Source organism: Vanellus vanellus (genome assembly GCF_965231255.1).
Source record: "Vanellus vanellus genome assembly, chromosome: 3".
NCBI lineage: Eukaryota > Metazoa > Chordata > Aves > Charadriiformes > Charadriidae > Vanellus > Vanellus vanellus.
Window position 1 is genome coordinate 77840690 of NC_138907.1, and position 25443 is coordinate 77866132.

A 25443-nucleotide genomic window follows, 5' to 3' on the forward strand; every position below is an offset into this window, starting at 1 on the left:
TTAACCTGAGGTACTTTAAATCTGTGAGTGCCTGATGCTGATAAAGAAAAAAAAATACATAACGTGTCCAACGATGTCAAGTAGAGTCATGATCTTACATCTCCATTTCTTTATTACAATAATAGAAAAAGACTTGAAGTGAGAACTGTAATCATACTGTGAAATAAATTGCTGCTATTCTCAAACGATGTACATTGTAATAAAGGATGTCAGTAAAATCTATACTTTCCACATAAATCAGCACATCAGACCATAAATAGCACTATGTCTTGTTAGCTAAAAGAGGTATGGAATTTGTCATTGTTATATTTTTAAAACCTGCATTGCTTGAGGGAAATGAAATAAATGCAAGATATTTTTTTTTTGTCTTGTAAAGGATATTAATAGGGAGCTTCAAAGCCCCCATGGAGTTTACAGTGCTACTGTAAAAATAGATTAACATTCAGTCCAGTCTAAGAAATGATAAAATGGGAAGTAGCTCCAATTCCAGATTTTATGACAGAGTTGCTCATCTGCTCAAAGTGACTTGTTGTAGACACCAGCTCACAATGGGCCATTTCCAGAACAACAATAAATATCCAGTATACCAAAGGGGAATTGTCAAATTGGCATCCATTTTCTACTGGTTAAAATAAAGTACCAAAGTTAGAGGCATAGGTGAAGCTAAAAATTTCAGAAATAATGAGAAACATCCTCTTCAACCCTTTTCAAGAGTACTATCTTCAAACTAGGAAATAGGTAGACGTGGGAACTTCAAAGAACTAAAAAGTGGAAGCTACCCCTAAAGAAAAATTAACAGAAAAACCCTTTTAAATAAAAAGAAAAAAATAATGCTTTGAGAGGACTAATGAACTAAGGCAGGATTAATCATCACATATCACCACAGTGAATCAAAACTTCCCTCACAAATTGAAGAGGTTTCACATATAACTGCTATTACAAATTAGAAAATAAAAAACAAATGCACACAAGCCCATTTCAATGCATGCCTCACAGGTATTCACTTCAATATACACACAGTGCTTACCTGAGATGACATGCAGTTTTCTTACACCCCTTTGCTCAAACTCCAATAATTCTACATTCTAAGCAGGTATTTGAAAGATTGGCTTATGAAGCTAATGTAATTGATTTGCACTCCTGGTGTCTTGCATAAGCAATCGCTCTCTTGGCAACAGCACTATAAGTCTTTAAGAACTAAAAGGGTTTTCGATTTGGATCTAAATTTTTCCAACTGATCTCCAGTACTGAATTCCCATTATTCTGACTAGTTTTCGAAGAAAAAGATCGCAGTTTAGGAAAGAATCTCCTCCACCAGGGAACTAAGTAACTTTTCAGTTCAGTTCTAGTTCATCTATAACTGAAATTATTCTAGTTCGGTTTTGGTTTGAGTTAAGAAATTACTTTGAACCTTCTGAAATTTTGTGATTTAAGAAAAAAAAAAGATTTGAACCAGTTTATTTTTGTTTTCAGTGTTATTCTGTGACATTGAGGAGAGAATTTGAGAACAATAGCATAAGTACACATTTTTTAACAGCAGCAACACATAGCCAGAGCTCTATGCAGGGTTATGGCAACTCAGAAACAGCATTCCTGATACAATGGAGTCATTGCCTTTTGTTGTAGAAAGATACAATTAATTTGCTGATTGCTCTTGGGGAGCTAGCAGTTCATGGCTCCCGTGGAGTGGTGACAACTGTCTTGTACAGGATAAAGGCCAGGTTATCCTTGAATAAAAGCAGAAATTTTTGTGTAGTTGGAACCGGGAGGTGATACCTTGATGCTTGCCTACCAACTCCTACCTCCAACTGCTCACAGCAAGCCAGCAGCTCCAAGCTCCTGAGGAGAGCCTGCAGGTGCTGTGCAGCATGCTGCCTCGCATTGTAGCGGTTTACCTCAAAGGGCAGGATCTGAGTGGGAACTTGCCGGACCACCTAAGGAGCCCTATTTTGTCTTGCACCACGCTGTATCTTACTCATTTCCTGTGCGCATGGTTTGAATTCACAAACTCATTTATTAAGAACAAGCGGCTGTTCAAAACGCAGCATGTAAGAGCACATGACTACACACACTATGCTTAGTGCCGTGCACATGTATACACACACGTGCAAACCCACACCCCACAGATTTGCATGTCATTACTTCATGAAACTCTGATAACGGCAGGGGCCAAACTGACTTCTCCCTCTCCTGAAACTTACAGTACAAATATGCATCACCTAGATATCCATACTTCCATGGTGTGAACTATTCTGGCTGCTTTTCTCAACGTTTCTCCTCATAGCCTATACCGGATTTAGCAATGGTCTCAAGGTCTCCCTATAAAATCCCCAATTTTTTTTATTGCAAGCTCAAAAGGCCAAGATGTTTCGAGAAAAAGGCTGAATATTATTCAGAAAAATAATTTTCCTTGAACACCAAAAGTCACAAAACTATTTAAATTTGAGTAAAAGGTAAAATTTAACACATATCTATGAATAAAACATTATGTTAAAAAAGACTTAATTTCTGTGTTCCGTATGCATTTTTACAGAAGAGGCTATTGGCTATTTCACTTATGACTGATTTGAATTAGCATAATTCAACATTTGAAAAATGCAAAAATCACAGACTACATAGCTTAGAACCATGGAACCACTCCTAATATGGAATCTGCTTATTAATTTCTAGGACTATATTAAGTGACAAGAATTTCTATTGAAGTATTTTTCATTCAAGTTCCAGATTTTGCATTCAGAGATATCTGCATAACTTCCACTGAAATCAGAGTTGACACAGACATCCAAAACAAGCTTGACTTTAAAAAGAGAATAGTATGTATATCCAAATATCTCTAAGTTTTATAATTTAAAGCAGTTTAATCAAAGGCAGCACTTTGACAAGCTGTCTTTAACTAGCTCCAATTATCTTTTACTGATTACCACTGAAAATTTATCTCACCTAGCGTATATTGTGAGATCATCTTCCGAAGGAACATCTGAAAGATTGACTCCATACACATCTTTTGTTGATTGCACTACATTCTGGAACATAAAAAGACAGATTCAGACTGAGGATACAGTAACAACATCCAAAAAAAAGCTTGCTTTCAAGCAAGGAATTCTTTCTAAACTTGAAAATAATTTTCAAAGTGCAGGCAAAACCAAATAAGTTATAAATATAGAAATCATAGCCCATGCATGTTTTGGTTTTTTAATATTAAAATCATTTATTAAAAATATTCTTCAAGACATTTGTTCAAAAAGTAAAGTAAAGGATTCTTGAAAGATAACATGAGATAAAACCACATATTAGGAGAATAAATTATATTTATGGGACAATATAATGATGTAGACTTTAAGTTCTGTTCCGTGTTGAAATTTAATACAGAATAAATCATATTTGTTCAGAACATGCTCCCACATTTGCCTTCACATTTCCTGCTGTCAATTCTGAAATAATTACAAATGTCAGGTTGAACAAAACTATTTTTATTTTATATGTTACACAATCATGTCAGTCAACTATAACAATGCACATGTAATACTTCACTAACTATGTCTAATGATTCAGTGTTAAACTGAGGGGGTTTACTGACAAGACACGAGTGACTGCAAGTAAGTCAACTATAAAAATAGGTTTTTTTTAGTTCAAAAAGTCAAAGAAGAACTTCGGTAAGATAGTCCTGACCAGAAGCATTTTATTATTAACTTCTCTGAGACATGAATAGAAAGGACTAAGCTATTTGGGTTATGCCCCCCACCCCACAACGATGTAGTTTTTCTCTACTCTATGGTTCCTGATGTAAAAAATACCAAAATCCAAATCACTCACCAAACATCCAATCGTTCTGGAATAACAATATTTACTCAAGAATGCAACTAGAAATATAAGCTTACAAATATCAACTCTTCTACACAAAAAAAAACCAAACCCCACACTACTGTTTTTCACCCAAACTTCTAGTATTTTTGAACAATTCTAAACACAATCAATTTTCACAAATGAGAAAACAGTAAAGTGCAGAGTGACACTGATTAGAGTGTTAGTAAGTTGTCAGGTTAGCTAACAGAGACATAACATGGAATATTTGTAAGCTTAGGCTTATTTAAGTGCATTTTTCATTAACGTTTCTTTTTTAAGCTAAGGTTAACTTGAGAAAGATGAAAAAAAGTGTATCTGTAACATTTCTATGGTTTATTTAATGAACTAGATATATTATCACCATTTCCAGTCATAGTTTTTTTGTTTCTTGTTATGTTATTCAGTTTAGCCATGAAGTTCTGAAACCCTCCCTTACAGGCCTTCTTTTTAAACTTTTACCTACATGTGTAGACACAGCAAATAATTGCCATTGCCAGAAAAATAATTTAAAAACATTTCTTGAAAAGCCTATATTTGATCCTCTACTTTGCCTTGTAAGGGAAAAACACCACTTAACGAGCTAAATGAAGATCAGCTAGTCAACACGTGAAAATCTAATGTCTAACACAGTCTTTAAGATTACTGATTTTTATGTTTGGTTTCTGAACAGAAAGTTTCCATAAACATCATGCCCTCAAAAATCATGTATCTAAGAGAAGCTTTGTACTTTTGAAGAGAATAAACAAATTTATAATGGCAGGCAGGCTTTATCGATAACCCAAATGAAATGCTAACATAGCAATTCAGCATAACTGAATAGGTAATCCTTTTCAGCACTGCAATCTTAATAAGCAATGACACAAATTAACAACACAAATTATGACTAAAATCTGATGCATGAACTAATGTTAATAAAATGGAAAATATTTCTTCACATGCATTACTAAAAGAATCAGAATAGCTTACCCAATTGTAAGCCATTCAAATTCAATACTATCTTAAAGCATATTTTGTGTTTACATGCATCTTTCATTTAAGTATCTTAAAATTCTAAAAAAGCGATCTTAGGTCTGAGTGTTGAAGTATGTTCAACACACAGATGGAAAAACTGAAGTGAGGTAACTTATGCAATGGTGAGAATCAAGAATAAAATTTCAGGTTGGATTTCTGTTGTTAACGCTGTAGAAGCAATCTGACTTCCTGGAAAACAGGTACTCTATTAATCAGAGATAATGGAAAATTTTCAGATAAAATATCTTGCATAAACAGAAATAAATGCACTTGTACTGGCATAACAATTAATCCAAATTGTCCAAAATTAATACCACACAACTTCATAGTTATTTTATTGAAAATGCTTAAGGTTAGGAAGAAGACACTGTTGTACAGAAGGCTGAAAATCCATTCTCTGAGAACAAACAACCCCAGGCTAAAGACTGAACGGAATGAAAATCTGAATTGTAGCAGAAAAAAAGGGCAGTTTTATTCTCTGTTGCCTATCAGGCACTACATTTTATACTAAGGTCATAAATACTGAAGTTTCTTTAAAAGTGATAGTGCGTACAAGCACAACATTATAACCATTCAAATTAGCTGTGACAAAAAAAAACCAAACAAACCCCCTCAAACCTCCCAAAACAACATAAGCATTTTGCAAATTTGTATAATCTCCATTAGCATATCCTTTTGCTAAGACATTTTCAGTGGTACCCAAAATGGGTATCTATGAGAAAGATTTTGAAGAAGTGTTACATGAATTAATAAAATATGTATTTCCATAATACTTCATACAAATTAATATTTTCATTAAATTAGCACCATTCCAACAGAATTAGAGTTATGCTAGCAAAAAAAAAAAAAAAAAAGACTAGTAGCCCACAACTGAGATTACATGTTCTTTTCATACGACTGTGCATACATGATTTCATTATCATCCCGCCATTATCTTCAACCTTATTAGCAGTAACAGCATAGAACCAATGTGACAAAATTATCATGCACATTTTTGGAGTTAGTTACTTTTTTCCAATATCAGACCATATAATTATGAAACAGCAATTTAAAAATCTTCATACAAATCAGGTTGAAATTTAGCCAGATTGAACATTAATTTACAGTTATATCCACCTGAGCAAGTGGCATCATTCAGAAGGAATAGAATTGTAACTGAAAGAGGTGGTGCTCAGGACCTCAGATCCATACTACACGTCTTTCAGGGGAGTTGCTCCAGATTATTTCCCATGGACTAAATGTTGGTTAGGTAGGTAGATCAGGTACATTCCTGGAGAAGCACCTCCCAGGTTAGCTTCACCCAAAAGGAATCCCATTTGCACGCTGCAAGACCGCACCGTGATGCAAGCCAGAGCACGGTAAGGAGTGCACTACTGCTCTAAATTAACACACTAACATGGATATATTTTATGCTTGATATTATGGACTACACCTGACCTGAGTACCTTTCAAATGCCGTAGGTTTCCAACACTATTTTTCATTTTTTGAAAATGTTATCTTTCTCTTGTGTTTCACTATAACACGACAAGAATAATAGTGAAGTTTTACAATCAGTTCTGCTAGTACCTACACAAGGAGATCTTTTTCACTTAATTTCTCGGTGCTTTTCTTCTGACTGTTCTGTAACATTTACTGGTTGTTTTAAGGAAATGTGAATTTTAAATCCATCATTAGCCTTCTTGGCTACCACAGTAGTTTCTTACCTCTGTGATTTTTGTATTATCTCCTGTATCAGTCACCTTTACTGGAGTTGAACGCTGAGAAACAGCACCTTCATCTTCTTTGTCTGTCCCAGAATCATCTTCAGAACTACTTGACACCGCTTCCTCGCTTGGGGGTGGTGGAGCACTAGCCGCTGTCTTGCGCTGTAGCACGGTTTCTTCTCTATTACTTTTGTTCCTATTATGAAAAGCAGTGTGCATTTACAAAATCAGCAAGATATTAACAACAAGTATTTTAAATTCCTAATTTTTTTATTACAATCTTACTGGGGGAAATGAATTCTATTCTCTGGAACAACTTATTGCTCATCTTGTTAATCCCCCAAATTGATTTACTTTTCACCAATCTCTTCTTATTCCAGAGCACTTAAAGAAAGCTCACAGGATTATGCCAGCTTTTCTCCACCAATTCTCTGACTCTTTACTAAAATCCCTCCCTCAGACTGACTGAATGAAAAGGAATAAAAAATTCATTGAGACATATCATCTTTGGTTTTGATCTGGGAAAAAGTTTCACTTTCTGATTAACATTATCCTCTCCACTTTCTTATTCTTGGGCCCAAAAATCTTAATCATAATGTCACTTTTTTCTCCCTTCCTTTTCCATACCTCTCCTCTCAATTTAGTTCTTTAAACAGTAACATTTCTTTATGCAGCATGTATTTCTCACTCTAGAAATTCTAGTAAATATAACGAGGTGCTTTATTTGTAAGAATTCTACAAGATACAGCATCTATATTTTCATAGTGGGTTCATGCACAGTGGGTTTAACTGTACAAGCTCTGAAAGTTATACATTACTCTACCCATCAGAAATTGTACCACCCTTATGTCCCCTACTTCCTTTTCTACTGGCCATAGAAGGGTATGTGGTTGCAGTTTCCTCTCAGACATCATTACAACCTTTCAGGGAGTCTGGAGGAAGAGGGACTGGAAGGCAGGTAATGAATACATTTATAGGCAAATCAGTTCTGGAAAAGGGAAGCAACATCTCCTTGCTGAGGTGACTGTCCATACATACATTGCATGTGACTTACTGTAAAGGAAGGCCCTAAAGGAAGACAGCAGCATGCTAAAAGGCTTTGACAAGAGCACGCAGTTTGGTGCAAATGCTGTTTTGAGTTGCAGCTCTAGTGTTCTCATCAGCAAAGGCATGGAGGTCACCAGTATCATTTGAGCTCTAGTGGAGCACACCATGACTGTCAGAGAGTTCTGCCTTTTGCAGTCAAACTCATACAGCAATTTACCCCTGTGGTGAATTAGCTAACCTTTATATACTTCAGGTACACACATAAACAAGTTGGAGAGTCCTCCTAAAGGTTCTTGATCTGAGAGCATACCCCACCCCCAAGGACATGAATATATCAGAAGAATTCTTAGAGCTGGAACAAATGCCTTAGGGGGAAAAACAACACGGCTAAGTTTAATTTCTGACTTAGCGGAAACTGACATGTCCTTAGATCGAAATTTACAGAAAGTTATGAAGACATATTGTATTTTTTTAGAGAAAATTAAGGTTATCTTCCCTACTTTTCTAAATAAGGGGAAGGTCACAAGAAAAGCAGTCCTTTCTGAAAGCTGAAGAACGGAGCAAGTAGCCAAACACTGATACAAGTGACATCCCCACCCAATAATATATGCATTCCTGTCATCTCCAATAGAGAATACCGTTGCCACTAAGAGATGATCAAATTTTAACAACCTTCTAGATAAAATTTTCTCGTGGGTTTTACTCTGAGGAGCAGAAGAAAACAGAAAAGACTAAACAAGTTTGAGTAAAGAATTCCCAGTGTCAAATAAAAATCACAAATTAGATATGATTTTCAAAGTGTACATTTCTACAGTATAGGACCAATGATTTTTTTTTTATTTCCTACGTAACAGAGAATATGCTACACAAACATACAGATAGAGTTTATATATTTGCATTATAATTTCACTATTACTAAACCAGAACAAAATTTTGTATTTCAGACTTACCCCAACACTGACTTTCCAGTTTCATCAGGTTTACGAACAGTAAATGGACTTGGATCAATCCCCACATTCTTAGGCATAAAATCTCTGGCAAAACAGAAAGGAAAAACTGTTCATGAGCAAAGGTCAATGCATACATTTTTTTAATTTTCTGGAAGAATCACCTCTAACATCTACCTTTGAATAAAAAACCCCAACATTATAAAAAGAAACATCAAGTTTAACTTCATAATTACAAGTTAGTCATGTAAATATAACCCCCCTAGGTATATAAAAAGCTTTCAGTTGCATTATTTAGTTGCATATCACAGCTGCAAACGCTACCAGTTGCCAAAGAGGCGAGAGCAATTTGCTCCATTCCAGTGCTGAAGAAACCCTGTAACTCAGCTCCACTATTTTCAAAATGCTGCCAACACTCAAATTGGGTCAAAAAGCTACATGAAACATAATCGGCCTGGAAGTCTTTAGCTAAAGTGTGACTAAGATTATGCTTAGAATATCCAGCTGATTGCTGCCAACAAAAAAAAAAAAAAAAATTATCTGGCCAGCTGTGAGAACGTGATGAACTGAAGAAAACAACTGTAAAACAAAAGCAGAACAATTAAAGAACAACTGCTTTGAAGGTAGCCTCTGTGATCTAATGAGTCCACACAGAAAAGCCCATTTCTCAGCCTTCAAATGCCCAAACTTTTGGCACCCCGTAACAGAAAATAATTGGAAATTAAAGTGCTATCTTAACAGTTGGTTTTAGACTCACATTTCCATTTCATCATTGTGAATTAGTTTCTAGAAGTTTGCTAAATTTGAAGCCTAAAAAAACAAAGAAAACCACCAAACACCCCACAAAACCTATCATGTTACATAGATTTAACAAAATAAACCAAACGTACATTTAATTCACACCAAATCAACTTCCATTTAAGGATATACATTCCCAAAACATCCCAATATACCGTGTAGAATTGGTCATTGCCAAGCAGAAGGTCTCATCAAAACTGCTCAACTCATACGGCCGGAAAAACTCATTGTGGATATCAATTTCCTCTTCATACTTGTGGAATTTCTTCACTGTCAACTTGTGTCTGTTTTCAGCACATGTCACTGGGGAAAAGAAAAAAATTAATCTATTTAAACTAGTGAATCTGCATAATCTAAACACTAGCCTGCTTACCTAGCCACCCTACCAGGCATTTTTCTACAGCCATATCTCCTCTAAAACAAGAAGATATGATATGAAGATGATGCACCACACATCTTTAATAAATATGCATTATCAACCACCATAATTTGATTTCTCTTCATGATGACAATTCCTAATAAAGCATGCTCCACAGTGTTCTCTTCCCAGAGAAATGACACACTAGCTATACCCTGTCATCTGCAACAGGAATGTAACCACCAGTATAGACTACAAATGTATGTCAATAGGCAAGGAAAAAAAAGAAAAGAATTAAGTGTGCCTGACACATAAACATATGGAGGTCAGATTTTAGCCAATTAGGTATCTCTTGCATTGCAGCTGAAAAATCATAGCTCATTAGCAAGGGGGAAGTATTTCACAATCATTATGGAAACTTTTTTTTTTCAGATTTGGAATCTAAAACAGTTAAAAAGCATTTGCGACTAAAACTTCTTTTTCAAGATACTCTGTAAGGCAAGGAGCAAATATAGTTCCTACCTTCATCAAAAGGAAGAGGTAAATGCTTTAGCACACCTGTGGTCCACCAGAAGGTATAGCTGTACAGGAAAAACAGACACACAATTGATACTGATCTTCTATCCAGTGTAAACTTTTGCACATAACAGTTACTCAACCATACAGTCTCACTTCAGTAAACATTTCTTTATAATTCAAGTGTGGAAGAAAGTAAAGAATTCTCCTTCAATGTAGTATTTCAACAGGCCCCTACCCTACTACTTTGCTCTCGGGCCATGAAATGAAACTCAATACAGGTATAGAGGGAAGAGTGGTTTTGTTCCATTAAGCAAAATACATTTCAGGTGCCTACCTCTACAGTACTGAAAATTAAGGTCTCAGTACTTATAGAAGGTATTTATGTATTTCTCTTGTTCTGGTCTTTAAAAACGAAACAAAACAAAACATCAACCCACACCCACCACTTGTTATTCAGATCCTAAAATTTAGGAAAAGGGTATGAAGAAATGAAGGTCAACAATAATAAAATCGGAATATTGTCAAAACAGCTGACTTCTACACATAGAAATACATTTTGATGTGACAGCTGTCCTGTGTCTAAGAACTTTATGTTGGCATAGCTAACAGCAAAAACCAGGCCCTGCTGGAAGCTTATTCAGGATTTCTGAAAAACAAGAAAGCAAGCAACATTCATAAAATAAAGCATGTTTTATCTTTCATTCATGTTTACATATTGTTATTTTCTCTTCTCAAATATACTTTAATTTCTTCTCTAAATTGTTCTGATAGTTCCTTTAATTTAATTACTTGGGATGAAAAGACATTTATCCTCATCGATTTTTATTTCAAATATGTGTGTATTCACAGCACTGTAAGGGCTGTAATCGGAGTATTAATGCGGTTATCTCCCACTCATGTCAGTGTAGCCATCTGGAGCAGAAACAAGGGGTGTATTCCCATGCCCAGAGACAGATTAGTTAGTGGGACTTAGCAAATGGTGCAGAACAGGCAGGGCAACACACTTCAGTTCCAAGAACTATGTACGTCCTAGACAGAAAGGAATGAATTATGCCTGGCGGTCACGTCTCTTCTTGAAGTATCATTTCAGGCCATGCTAGCAAGCCATTTTCTCCAGTGCCTTCAGAAACTATGCAGACACACCCAGTTTTGCTGTTTGCATAAATGATAATAATGTGGCAACAGAAAATCTCCTTTTCTGTATTCACTGTCCTTTCAAGTGAATCACAAATTATATAATAGTATATATGAAACTCATTATGAAATCTCTTCTTTCTGATGGAGAGGCAAATACAATATAAGAAAAGCACAGACAGTCAAAAGAAGTTTCAATGACAGGAAACAACATCTTCCTTCTCTTCCTGTATTCTTGATTTCATTATGAGTTTTCATTATTGCCTTTGCTGCTATGCCCAAGGAATGCAAGAGAGGCACTGCACAGAGAGGCAGGAAGAAGTTATACAATGGATTTGTCCAATAGTTTGGTAGAAACAAAAAATTACTTGGAAGAGTTTTTTTTTCACCTAACTCCTTGTAACATGGAGGAATCATGTTGTTCACATGAGAAAAAGTCTTGGTTGTACGAGTGCTCAGAAGAAATTCTGGCCAGAATGAAAGGTAAAGATAATTAACAAGTAAATGAAGAACACCAACTTTTTCTTTTTTTTTTTTTTTAGTGTTCCACCTCATTTGAGAACACTATCTGTGACAAATAAGAGACAGTTGTCTAGTAGGGTGACAGATGAAAGACAGACTAAGACATTTGTATATTTGAAATATATCAGCTGAATTAATTTTTGACATACAATAATGTTCAGAATCAGTAGGCAATAAAATTAATGTTACATGTTTCATGTGTGCCTGCAGTAGCACTTGGTTGAATGGTTGATATGAGCTAGCATCAAGAGAAGCCTCAGGAGACAATACGAAAGGACTGAAATTTAGAAACAGTCACGTCACATGCCAGCTGCTATGACAGGTTAATGGAATAAACAGCCAATAGGGACTGAATACAGTGTTTTAAACACTTGCAATTTTCCCCAGACAAAAATCTACATGCAGCTATTCAGATCTACCATTTGTGATACTGAGCTTTAAGACCCAGAGAATGAACAGAAGATATAAACAGTGAAATTCCTAAAAGATATAATTTAGTTAACAAGTCTAATACTACCCTTATTATCAAAGTGGATTTTTTTTTCACACAAAGTATTTATAATCCTTAAGAAATTCATTCCACATTGTGAGAAACTATAAAATTACTTTAAAATTTTTATGCTCTGTTATTTCTATATATTACCGTTCAACTACAATGGAATGCAAGTGAAGACAAAGTATTCAAAATAGGCAAGACACGGCTGAAAGGAAAGTAGAAAATCATGGGCTTCTTGGCATGCACAGCTGCAGACTAAGTGCATTACACAAAAACATAAACAAATGTTATCCTTATCACCTGATCTCAAATATAGCACTGACTTAATAAATCTGACCATCAAAAATACACCTGCATACTGCTTAATGAGACAGTGGTAACCATACTTCAGTAACATAGTGAAGCATTTCACACTGCAAGCTAGTAGTTCATATGAAATGAAACATCTTTTTTCAGTACAACAGGAAAATAACATGCTAAAGCAAATCCTTCAAAATACCAACATCCAACAATTTTGGTAATCTCTTGAAGGTTTTGGTTTTGTTTGTGGTTTTGTTTTGGGTTTGTTTTTTTTTAAAGTTTTTGTAAAAACTTAAAGACAGTAATCTAGTTTTTGACAGGCTGCCAAATTATTTGGTTACCAGCATGCATTCTTTAAATTCATTAGAGCAATACCAAACGAAAAAAACAGAACAGCAAAATACCTTCTCCTGGTCTGTGACAGACTGAGGGTGTTCTTGTGATGCAAATAAAAATCAGTGGGAAGTTCCCAGAGATGAGGTTTTCCTTCTGTAGGCTTGAATACTGCCAGAAAGAGATTGATAGAATCTTGCCTGTCTGCATCTGTTAGACAAGAGGGACACTTAACACCAGGAACATTGCAGAGCTCAAGCCTATTCAGACATTTGCTTTTTACGTTTGCTCCTCATGGACAGAGTGTGTATGTCCTACGACTTCTACAGGGACCTCTGGGCTTCAACCACCGTAACGAAACTTCATTTAGCCCTGACCACCTGCCACACTGCAGTGCATGTGGGGCTGGTATCAGTGCTCCCCCCTCTTCTTGGCTTCTCTCACCAAGGAGCTGAGGCAGAAGCTCTGCTTAGCGGCTTTGCAGATCTCATGCTGCAGCTCTGTCTCCCACCTCTGCATACGTGCGTATGCACAAAGCATGTGCATGTATTTATCCATGTACCAGGGAATCTGACCTATTATGATGAATTGACTGCAGTCTAAATGACAGAAGAATGATGTGTCCATACAATACACAAGTTTCCCACAAGACACACAAATTATGAATTCTTTGGGTTTTTCTAGCCAAAATGTAATCAGTAAAATGCTTAAACTTCACAAACACTTTTTGGTAATTTGGACTTTTTTTCTTGTTGGCTTAAATCATCAGTTTCTCTTGCCATATTCTAAGCTTCATGAAACTGAATAAGGCAAGTGCTAAAATCCAGTAGTTACATACCACTGTCGAAGAAAAGCATGACAAGAAACGTTGTTGTTCACTTACATCTTTAAAATATCTCTGGCTACCTAGCTGCAGATGGGATGAGTTGCAACAGATATGAAGAAAAGCTGGAGTCAGATGAGGGCTTGGGGATGGTGAACCATGACATAGACAGCTTTGCAAGCAGAGTTGTAGGGGCAGAGGAAGGACCTTCAGATATGGGGGAATATGTGGAGAACTGAGCTCTTCTTGTGCACTGAGGAATTAGCACATGGAAAGCTCTCATCTCCACTCTTGTTTGCACTTCAGTAATCATCAGACAAGGAATAGTTCAGACTAGTTCAACAGATAGTGTTACTCCTTCAGTTGTCTCCACATTTCACAAAGAGTATTATGAGAGCTGAGTGTCCTTTTAGCAACACACTGCATCAAAAAGTCAAACTGAAGTCTTAAGCAGGAAAAAAAAAAAAAAAAAAGAAAAAAACAGAATCCACAAAGCAGTGGTATGACAGCAAGAACAAAGTTAGTTCCTGGCCACCACCAAAGTTTCAGTCAATGCCTCCTTCTCCCCAGAATTCAAGTCTCTTCCCTCTGTGCAACATATAGTATTTTTTTACAGGGAATTAAGACACACAAGCAGCTGACAAATGAAGTACTATGTAGAAATTTCGTGACAATAGGATTATAGAAAAGTATGGTACTTTACAGAAGTGTGCATATGTGGAGGTCGATATTTGGAAGTGAGATCTTCTGTATAAACAGTCACATGGTGTAATAGGGCAAAGCACCAGGAAAAGGGAAAGGCAGGCAAAACCTCATGATGTTACTTGGCTCCCTTTCCCTACTTAGAGGGTCTTTCATCTGCAATCTGTCTTTTTTCTTCCTTTTCTATCCACTCATACTCCCTCCAGATACTTCTACTATCCCATCAGAGCACTTGTCCAAAAAGATACTTATTTTACATTCTTTCTTGCTCCTCACCTTCCCAATTTTCTTAAGAGGATCAATGTATAAACACTAACTCTTCTACACAGTAATATTCAAAAGCATAGGCTGTTCAGCCTGGAGAAGAGAAGGCTCTGGGGAGATCTTATTGCGGCCTTCCAGTACCTAAAGGGGGCCTACAGGAGAGCTGGGGAAGAACTTTTTACTAGGGCATGTAGGGATAGGACGAGGGGGAATGGTTTTAAACTGGAAGAGGGCAGGTTTAGATTAAACGTTAGGAATAAATTTTTTACTTTGAGGGTTGTAAGGCACTGGAACAGATTGCCCAGAGAGGTTGCTGATGCCCCATCCCTGGAGGTGTTCAAGACCAGGCTAGACGTGGCCTTGGCCAACCTGGTCTAATGGGAGGTGTCCCTGCCTATGGCAGGGGGGTTGGAACTCGATGATCTTCAAGGTCCTTTCCAACCTAAACCATTCTATGATTCTATGATATGTAGGTCCTTATGGTTTGCAGACCATTTTGTTTCTGCAAAATAGTGTCACAGTTTAACCAAGACAGAAGGAGAGAATGCGGAAGGCCAGAAATAGTGCAAGAAAGCTATGCAAAATTCAGTAAAAAGGTCTGAAAAAAAAACAAAAACAAAAACAAAACCTTGTTGAGGACACTGAGAATTAAAGAGAAAGGAAAGGTCACAAGCAGTAACATGTATTCTTTCTTCCTTACAAGTCATTTAGTTAGTGGTTTAAAGAAAGTGCTGAACAAAACCCATGGAAACTCTCTAAGCAAAGAAACTGGAAGAGCCCTTAAGACAAAATTAGTTAACATGAGCAAACAGGTTAAAATTGGTGGTAACTTCTGAAAGCTAAAGGCAGAGATGAGCCTCCTTTGCTCATTTACCATTGTTTCACCTGCCAGGAACAGAAGGTATACTGAAACTGTTAACTAAATAATTGTAAAACAATTAGAGTAAAACAAGATAATTCAGTTAAACTATGTCACTACTTATATGACAGATGCTAAAATTAAATTAAATGAAATTTGTTCTGTGAAAAACAGCTTGAATTTAAACTCATACCAACTGAATTAACCAGGTCATTGTCTGAAACGGCCTGTAGTAGCAGTTCATTGAAGCATTCTTACCTTTCTTCCATAGCAAAACAATGACTGCTGTTAAACGTCACATTGCAAAAGGACTCAAGCTCTCTTTTGCACTTATTGTTTCAGTTGTGCAGTTGTGTTTTAAACTTAACAGAAATACAGGATATTTATCAGAAAATGTCTTTTTACTGTCTTACTTCTCAACTTGTAATTTAAAAGTAGGTAAAAAACTGTAACATTAAAGATTCGTTGTGCCTAAGTCTTCAAGTAGGTACAAACATGCAAGTGACTGGGGAAGCAGAGAGTTAACTTCAAAGGTGACAATCCTCCCCTTGCCTTACTTTAAGGGTTGAACAATTTTATGACTTAATTTTGAAGAAAAATAATGAAAGCTTTTGTCTTTCTTTGCAACACTGGCCAGGGAAAACAGGATATGGAGCTTTTTAGATCAATTTTCTTATCTAGACAGAAAAAAATCTCTCTTTTCAAAAATAAATAAGAAGGTCAATGCCCTGTGGAGCACAGACAAAAGAGCAAAGAGGTTTTCTCTCTACATCGTTAGCACTGATGTTATAATTATGCACAAGCAAGTAGAAAGACTGCACTGATTTTTCAAAAGATACTGCAATGTACGTGTATACTAGCACATTTTTAAGACCATTTGAGAAAACAGGAACTGAAGGGGCCATTTAATTGAATTAGCGTAGAACAATCTACCGCTCTCAATCTGAGTTTGCAACTGCACTACATGACAAATTACTAAATCATGAGAGATTCAACACAATTGGGACTGTAACGTCCCATGACTAAAAGGTTATAGTAATTAAGTTTACTTTCATACAACACTAAAAGGTAGTTTACTATGTCCAGTCCTGTTTGTGGATAAATAGATTATTCCAGATTCCAGAAGCTTATTATGCATGTTGTAACTCTAGCACTGAAGTCTGCAACGTCACATTACTTTCTAAAAGGCATAAAAGATAGAGGAATATTATTTGGAATACTATTTCCTAATTTCTTTGACAATCACAAGTGAAAGAAAAAATGCTAGAATTCAACTCATCACAATGCCTGCCAGAGAGGGTGTTGAAGGAACACTTAATTCTTAGGTGGATGATGATCTTTTTTTTGGTACAACTCATTTGCTTATAACCGGGGTACTTCAAACAGTTGACTTCCCAAACTACACTGCACCTTCTACTTTTTCCAAATGCTAGAATTAAAAACAGGTATGAAAGTAGTCAAAATTTTTGCCTAATCCTGTAAATTTTTTGCAAATTACCCTAAAAGTAATTGTCTCATGCTTTTAGGAGGAAACCTTGGTTTTCTTCTAAGCTTCAGTCTCTAACTTGATCCGGAGAACATTTTTTTAATTCTTCACTCTCCTATTATATAGGCAACATATTACAAATTTATAGGTACAGAATATCTATAGAAAAGCTAAGCTACTTATCATGAACCAGAGTGAAACTGCATTCCAAGTTATCTTTCTTACAAGTCCAAGTTTTATCTACTGGATCAGTATCTCCAGGCAAATCACCTAACTGATATATGTCTTTTTCTCATCTGTACAACTTAATTAGTAGTGATTATCCTAAGAGCTCTGAGGTCAACAGATGAAACCATTTTCTTAAAAGTATAAATTAATTTTAGTATGGTGTATTTTTTTTTATAATAGACAAAGAACAAGTGTGGCTAAGTGATTTACTTAGGAGGCACTGTTAGCAGGCCACTTGTTCTGAATATGCTACACAGTATGACTTCAAGCAAACACACTAAAATTTTCTGTGTCTGTTTACTACCAGTACATAAATTTCATAAGCATTAAAAAAAAGTTTCTCAAAATCAGAACCACAAGGAAATGCTGGCTCATGAATTGGCTAGCCCTCAGATTTTTATTTAACGATATATGATGGATAGTAACAATAAGTGCAGTACAGCAAATCAGAATCTTACTCTAAAAAGGCTTCCTTTGTCTCTGTTTTCTGAGAAAACTTCAAGAATAAAATGATCTCTCCAAATGTGTCACATTAACAGCCTTGCAGATGCCACTGAACAGGCAGTGTTGGACAGTGAACCTTTAAATTTCACTGAAACAAATCTTCTAAAATTTCATATTAAAAAGGCAGTAAATACAACATTGAATGCTATGTTTCAACAATGCCAACTTCAAACACAAGGAATGCATAAAGCATCAAAAATATTTGGCTCAAATGGGATCAAATACCAAAACCATATGTAAATTGCAGAAAGTGTGCAGCACCTTTATGAAAATTTCATTTTCCCTATTGACTTCAGTAAATACTAACATCTGTTTGTGCACTCAGCTACAAGTTTGCCCAGGTGACAAGATGGACTTTTTTCAATCAGTATTCTTTCTTCTTTTTGTAACATCTTTTCCAGAACAAATTATTTTATTACTGAAACACATGCATATCTTGACTCTCCTTGCAAGCAGACGACATCTCCAAATACAGATCTGGAACTTTGCTCAAGCTTCCACCTAACCTAAGTGGCTGGTATAACAGTGAACAGCTTCAGAGATTTGTTCCATCTTGTACTTATCAGTACAGGTGATACCGCAAGCTTGCTTCCTTTTGCACATAAGAATTGATGAAGCCATACCTTATTGCCACTGCAAACAACAAGAGACCATATCATTGAAACAAACAAGCTCTCTGTTTCTCATTTAATTTGGGAAAATATGATATACAAATTACATGAATTACATTCAGAAACAGTACTTTAAACACTGTGCTCTCACATCTTGTTACATGCACAGAATTGTCACTAACAAAAGCAATAACTTCAGCCAAAGAAACCAGAGATTACTTAAGTATTTCTAGCCAGTGTCCAACTCTCTGTTTTAAAATTCACATAGTGTCTAAATAATTGCAGTCTACTAGAAAAAAAAAAAAACCTGCAACTTCCTGCCCTGCCTATGCAGCTTCTGTGAAAAAGAGTAATAGAGGACTAACACAATATTTAGAACACAGTAGCACTCAACGTTTGTCACCCTGACATATCTTAGACTGTCCTTTGATCATTCTTTTAGATCTTTCTCCTGACTTCTAAAAACACTAAGCATTTTTTTCAGTTATTTTGCATAAGGTATGGCTCAGCATTTTTCAACGAGTTTTTTTTCTTAGCAATGTTGTCCAGAACAAAGCTTGTATCAGTGACTGATACGAGCTAGTAAAGGAGTAAGTTAGTATTTCACAACTTACTCACAAAATAGCTTATTTACTTGATGCACCTTGCTTTTTAGATTTAATTTTGTCTTTTCTACGACAGATTCAACAGTTAGTAGCTTCTATTCATGCAAGACAGTTACATGCATCAGAGATTGCTTTTTGTTTGAAGTCCCCAGGAACATCACAAGAAATACTCCACTTGAAGCCTTCTACTTGTGTTTAGATTTGCCATTTTCCTTCTATTTGTTGAAGCCATTCTGTTCATTACATTAACAGTGCTATTACAGCTATCTGCTTCTCTATTGACGTACAAATGTCACTGGCAGTTTCAGAGCTACATGTGTACATTTTCTAATAGTTCTTACTTCAGTTCACTAACTTTTATCAAATAAGTCTGCATGACACAACATGCATTTGCATAAGATATGAGATAAAGACTTCATCAAATCAGAATGCTCGTTTGATATCCATCAGATTTTACTGAATTATTTGGAAATTATAGTATAAAAGATCTCTGTCACAAGATCATAGTACTGATTATTGAAATATCAAAAGTAAGATGTTTTTCAAATAATGGCTTAAAAGAAAGGACTTAACTAAATTTACCTGAGAAAGCATTACTATAGTATCTTGAGAGTGTTTGCATAATATCTTTGGAATGCTGAGTCCATGGAGCTATCTTTCTATAGGTTTTCACTCTGTGGACAAGCTGAGAACCTCCGTATTGCAGAGAAAGCGTGTCTCCATGATCTTCATATAATTCTTCAAATAATCTGAAGAAGAAGAAGAATGTGACATCTATCAAACTGCTGAAAAGAGATTTTTAAGAGAAAAAATATAAAGTATTACACTAATAAAGATTTTCTGTTTAACAAGTAATGTTTTCTTCTCCTAAGTACAAGTATTCTATTAAAACATGCTTATTAACTTACGAACACTGAAATGTAAAGCTGTGTCTCTATTCTTTAGTCAGATAAACACGTGGGAATTTTATTCAGCTATAATAATTACTAAGAAGGATTAGACTGTAAGATTTTCACTAATTTACAATATATCAGAATGAATTCACACCACAGAACATGCACTTCTGTAGATTCAGGGAGATTAACACGTCCTACTAGCCCGTAGGGAGAATACAAACCATATACCTTCACAAACTAAGGTATTCTAAATACACTAAATGGGACAGAACATGCCAATATCTCAAGGTTATGTTTTCTGTCAAGTCCACTGGGAATGAAGTTAACATATCTTTCAAAAAATCTCCCTAGTTATTACAACAATGGCTCAAAGGTACAAAGAGAATAAACGTGACTTGTAAGAAGTGTGAAAGGTAGTCAGATATCATTTGCTGGGGCTGGAAAAACATGATGTAAGAAGGCAGAAAGAGTCAACTGCTAAGATGAACAAGGAGACCTGGCTAAAATCAATACTGTCCTCTAGCATCAAGTAGTTGACAGTAGACTCCAAGCTGAGAACAGTCCAAATAACAAAAATTATCAAGAAGCACCCCATCGATGACAAAAACAGGACAACAGTCTCAGAAAACAAGGCTATCCTAAGGAGATGACATCCAGTCTAAAAGATAACATTGAAAAGTGCTTCTCAGAAATGGAGACTGCAGCCTTGCTGGATGGAGCAAGACCAACAAGGACGACATCTTGCTAAAAGAGGCTGAAAGTGTAACTAAGAGGCAAAAACCCCCAAATAGAACAAAACTAAGCAAACAAACAAACAAAAAAAAAAAACACCACAAAAACCCCCAACCACTAAGCCCATGGAAATTTTTTTTACATCAGTAGATCAAGACACAGTAACTCAGGCATCTGCATGTGATGATACACCGTAATATCAGAGAAGAAGTCTTTAAGGAGTGGAGAGGAGAGTAGAAACGAACAAAACGAAACAACAGCAACACCACAACCACCATAAAAAAAAAAACAACAACAACAAAAGCATTCCTTTAAGAAAGCTTCCAACAAAGGGATAGTACTGCATAAGTAACCCAGCAACCATCTGACTGAAGTCCTCCTGAAAAGGTTCTGTATGAAGAACACTTATCTGAGCAGCAAATCTATTTCTGTAAAAACAAAATGGCTGTCCAGCAAATCTTCTGCCCAAGGTCAACTACAAAAAGCTCCATTAGGAAGAAACAGCTGCAGCAGTTTCTACAGCAGTTAATAATAACTTAAAAAAAACCCCAACCCACAAACAAACCAAACCAAAGCAAACCCCCCAAACCACTTGCCTCCACACAAATTGTTAAGAGTTCATGATACAACATATGAGAATCTTCTGTTTGCTTCTTTGGTTTTGTTATGTTTTTTTTTTTTAAAAAAAACAAGGGGAAATCCTGGTCAACTAAAAGCTAAAAAAATGGTTGAAGACAACAACTGGCAGGTAAAAGGATGATACCTCTCAGACATTTCCCAGTCAGCCGTGTGGGATTGATGAACAGAGTTGCAATGACCCTGCGATAAAGGTTCACAGAAAGAAGACAACTTTAAATTCATTAAGGGTGTTGATCCACTTGATTTGGAAAGGACTTGTAGAATTAAATTACCCTTCCACAGCCTCAAAATATTAAGCCTGCATTCAAACCAAGGCAAGACTTCTGTAGAGAGAAAAGCAGTTAACTACATATGATAAAATGAGTTGCTAATGTACACTTTGTCTAGGAAACGGCCTAGATAGGACAACAATTACACTAAAGGAATCACTAAGAAATATAGCTTGCAGAAATGGTCCTGTGCAATAAAGTCATTAAGATTATTCTTGCTAGACACAAAATTGAACTGTTCAAGATGCATGGTTTCTTCATCCTTCAGGATGGATAACTGAAATAAAATGCTGACTTCAGAAATTTAGTTCAATAGAAATTCTGGACTGTAGCCAGCCAGTGAAACTGTATGAGTAAAATCAGAAGTATAAGAAGGACAGTCAAAGAATGTGATGAAGAAAAGTTAGTATTTCAGACACATAAGCTAAATTAAGGAATACAGACCACTACAGATTACCTTTTTGGCCAATTAGAAGAGTGTAAATGAAGAGGCAAAGTATGCAGGAAGCAGATATTGGATGTGAGACAATGACAATGCAGGGAACAAGGATGCAGCAGGTCAAGTGAAAGACCACACAATGGAGAGACAGTATAGCACTTGCCTGTCTTCAGAATTTGTTGCATTGTGAAGCAGGAGTTTTTAATTATTCTGAATACAGTAAATCAGAAACAAGTCTTAACAGATGACAAAATCAGTTGCAGACAAGCATACATGTAGTGCAACAAGAAAGAAAAAAAAAAAAATTAAAATATGGCCAGATAAAAGCAACCTTTTATGCCAGACTAATAGCTACATTTCAGAGAAATAATGAGAAATGAAGTATCAGGAAAATCAGAGACAAAGCAACTACTATAATGGTAGTGAGCCAACGTGCTGCAAGCGAGATGGATTTTGTGGCACGTGTCTGGTGCCAGGAGCAGGCAAGTGCTCAAAGCTAATAGGAAAAAGGAGAAGAGCTGAAGGTACATCTCAAGTAAAGGGGTGGGGAGACCGAGTACTTTGTCTTTTTTGGAATACAGGTTATATCTCCACATTCTAAAACTAGCAAACCGCTAGTCAAAACCAGCAATGAAGCCCTAAGCTTCACAGTCACAACACATACAAGGAATAAGACCAAATCAACTCAAGGACTCTTACATTAATTTCTCAAGCATATTCACAATTTAAGTGGTTTAGTTGCCCCTAGCCCCCAGGGCATTTCAATTTAAACACTGGGTTTTCTTAAATGGTTTGAGGATGCTTGAATAAGTATCACTGATACTTGATCTGAGAGAACAACTTTGCTGAAAACTTTTCTTCAACAAATCAAAAGCACAACATTATTCCAAAGGAAAAGTAGGAAATAGCAAAGTAAGATGTACTTCTATACAAATATCAGTTTGGCACTCTGCATAAAAGCATGTACTTATTTCAGTTTTCTTTTTGTTTTCTTTTTTTTTTGTTTTTTTCCTTTTTTTTTTTTGCATTTTGCATCAAGCAAGCAAATGTAAAAGACTGGGGTGGAGGTTTTGTTACATTTATTTAAAAGGGAAACTCTTTGCTTTAAGTTTAGGCATTTAAAAAGAATGAAGTCAAGCAGTTAACTTGGAAGAAGCCTGATTAACATACTTTTCCAGAAGAACACATTTTCAGTGTGACTGGATTTTCTCAAGAAAATTTCAAGCACGGATGATTTTTCAAACTTACATGAATAAACATTATTAAATCATTCCAAAAGAAAGAATTGCACTCTTCTTCTATATAGACATACTTTTCCTAAATCTCTTGACGTTTTATTAAAAAATAAAACCATGACACGCTTTATTAATATATCTTACCTAACAGCATCTGTATCAAATTGTAAATTAGGTTTATCAATCAATCCCAACGAATAGAGCTGGTATGCCAAAGCACATTTTCCCACCATAAATTGGGCTGTGTTAGTGCGATCCAAACAGTCCACACAATTGGTTCGGAGAACTCCAGTCTAGTAAAGCAATCCAAATAAGAGACTTTTCTTAAAGAACAAATTACTACACTTATGATTTTTACTTTTTTCCCTACTATCCCAAGACTTGTCAAATCTCAAATACTGAATTTTATGTCAGTTCAGAAAAATTAAAGCAAATACATTTTTAAAAAATATTAAAAAGCCAATTATCTCTAGCAAGCTACATTAGACTGCTCTAAGTCTTACTTTCAAAATATTCTTTCTTCTGTCATCACAAAAACTTCATCTCTCCTTCAACTTACAAACAACCCTAAAGATTTACCTTAAAAAGAAAGTCTGTATTATTTCAGGGAAGATGATTTTATTTTCAAGTATGCTGTAAGTACTGCAAAAAACAATATCGACTCCGCTGTTTATCTGCTCTCAAGAAACATACCCCAGCGATTAGCTAGTAAAGGAATGGTCACATGCTTTCCAACGTGAACTGCAAAATTATGAATGGCAAGTCAAAAGCAACTAATGCTTCTTAAGAACACACCCTGTGTTCAGAGTATACAATCGTAACATTCAAGTATAAATTTGTTGCTCTATAATTTAGTCAGCACTTTTCTGACCTCAAAGAAAGCAGTGTTTCTAGGTTTACTTTCTTTTAGTGACAGAAATTAGAACAATGTACAGAATATTCAGCGGTGGTGAAAATGCTTTTAAAAACCCCATTTTAATGTGTATGAATATGTCACCAGACTTAAGCATGTTTCTTCCTCACCTCTCCTAACATTGTATTATGCCATTTGTTAAAATCCTGCTGCTGTTAGCTGTAGTGCTACCAGTACTGCTACACTGGTAGCGCTACAGACTTAGTAGTAATGGAAACTAGTTCAAAATGTGAGCATTTCTCAGACTAACTCCAGCAAAAATCGTTTCAACAACATACGGTTTTGTGGTACCTCCTAAGAACTTTAAGCCTTATTTCCCAACTGGGTTTCTGGGATGGACCACAATAATGCTGTTTACTATAAATATTAATTTAAGACCAATCTGTGAATCACCAACTGGATATTTAAGTAAAATGGTTCACTGGCCCTTTGCGAGTGCTGATCTACATCACTACAACTATGAATCAATGAAGTATATTTTAGTACCTGCAAGCGACCAGTGGAAACAACATAACCTCCCAGTTCGTTCCACCTGGAAGGGAAATAAAACAGAATTACTTACAGATCTTTAAAAATAAATAAAAAAAAAAACCAGATCATACCATGTATTGATCTGCTCAGTGAAAAAGGGTGACAATTAAAAACCTGACACAAAGCAAATTTTATATCCCTGAATAGCAGATAGCAGTGAAAGCTCTACGCAACAGTAAGATTTTGTATTTAAACCGCATTGCAAGAAAATCTGGCCTTAAAGGAGAAATATTCCAAATCTATACAAAATATTTCCTTTTCTCCACATAAAACAGAGTTAGGGCAACACAAGCATTGCTAGATTGGGTCCTGAATACACAAAAATTGCAATAGGTGCAATGCCAACAATTAGAAGGTAGAGGCATAACATACACTGTAGCACAAGCTGGTTGATTTAAATCTCGCCCTCATACTGATTCTAGGCATACAGGCTGAACACATAAATACGTATTGTCCAGGTCTTGCGATTCTATACAGGTCTCACCTGTACCCCAGAGCTAGAGAACACGAATAAGAAACTAATGACATTTTGAGGTAGAGGAGCAATTATGCTTGGTGCAAGTAACCCCTGAACTACTGAATACTTTTTAGTTAGTAGGGTTGCCCAACCTGACCAGAGCACTGCTATGGCAAGTCTATATACTACATTTGAGGGTCACTGGACTCTCTCTACAGAACACAGCATTATATGGACG

At 35.9% G+C, this 25443-nt stretch overlaps 1 protein-coding gene across 1 annotated transcript in view; it reads right to left on the reverse strand.

Moving 5' to 3' along the window:
- Positions 1-25443, reverse strand: part of FIG4 (FIG4 phosphoinositide 5-phosphatase) — a 72763-nt gene that overhangs the window by 15813 nt on the left and 31507 nt on the right. The window contains exons 13-21 of the mRNA XM_082481325.1: positions 24704-24749; positions 23449-23597; positions 19677-19843; positions 13084-13222; positions 10231-10289; positions 9506-9653; positions 8556-8639; positions 6559-6754; positions 2941-3023 (exon numbers count right to left, since the gene is read on the reverse strand). Of these exons, the coding sequence (XP_082337451.1) occupies positions 2941-3023; positions 6559-6754; positions 8556-8639; positions 9506-9653; positions 10231-10289; positions 13084-13222; positions 19677-19843; positions 23449-23597; positions 24704-24749 (1071 nt within the window). The remainder of the gene's footprint in view (positions 1-2940; positions 3024-6558; positions 6755-8555; positions 8640-9505; positions 9654-10230; positions 10290-13083; positions 13223-19676; positions 19844-23448; positions 23598-24703; positions 24750-25443) is intronic.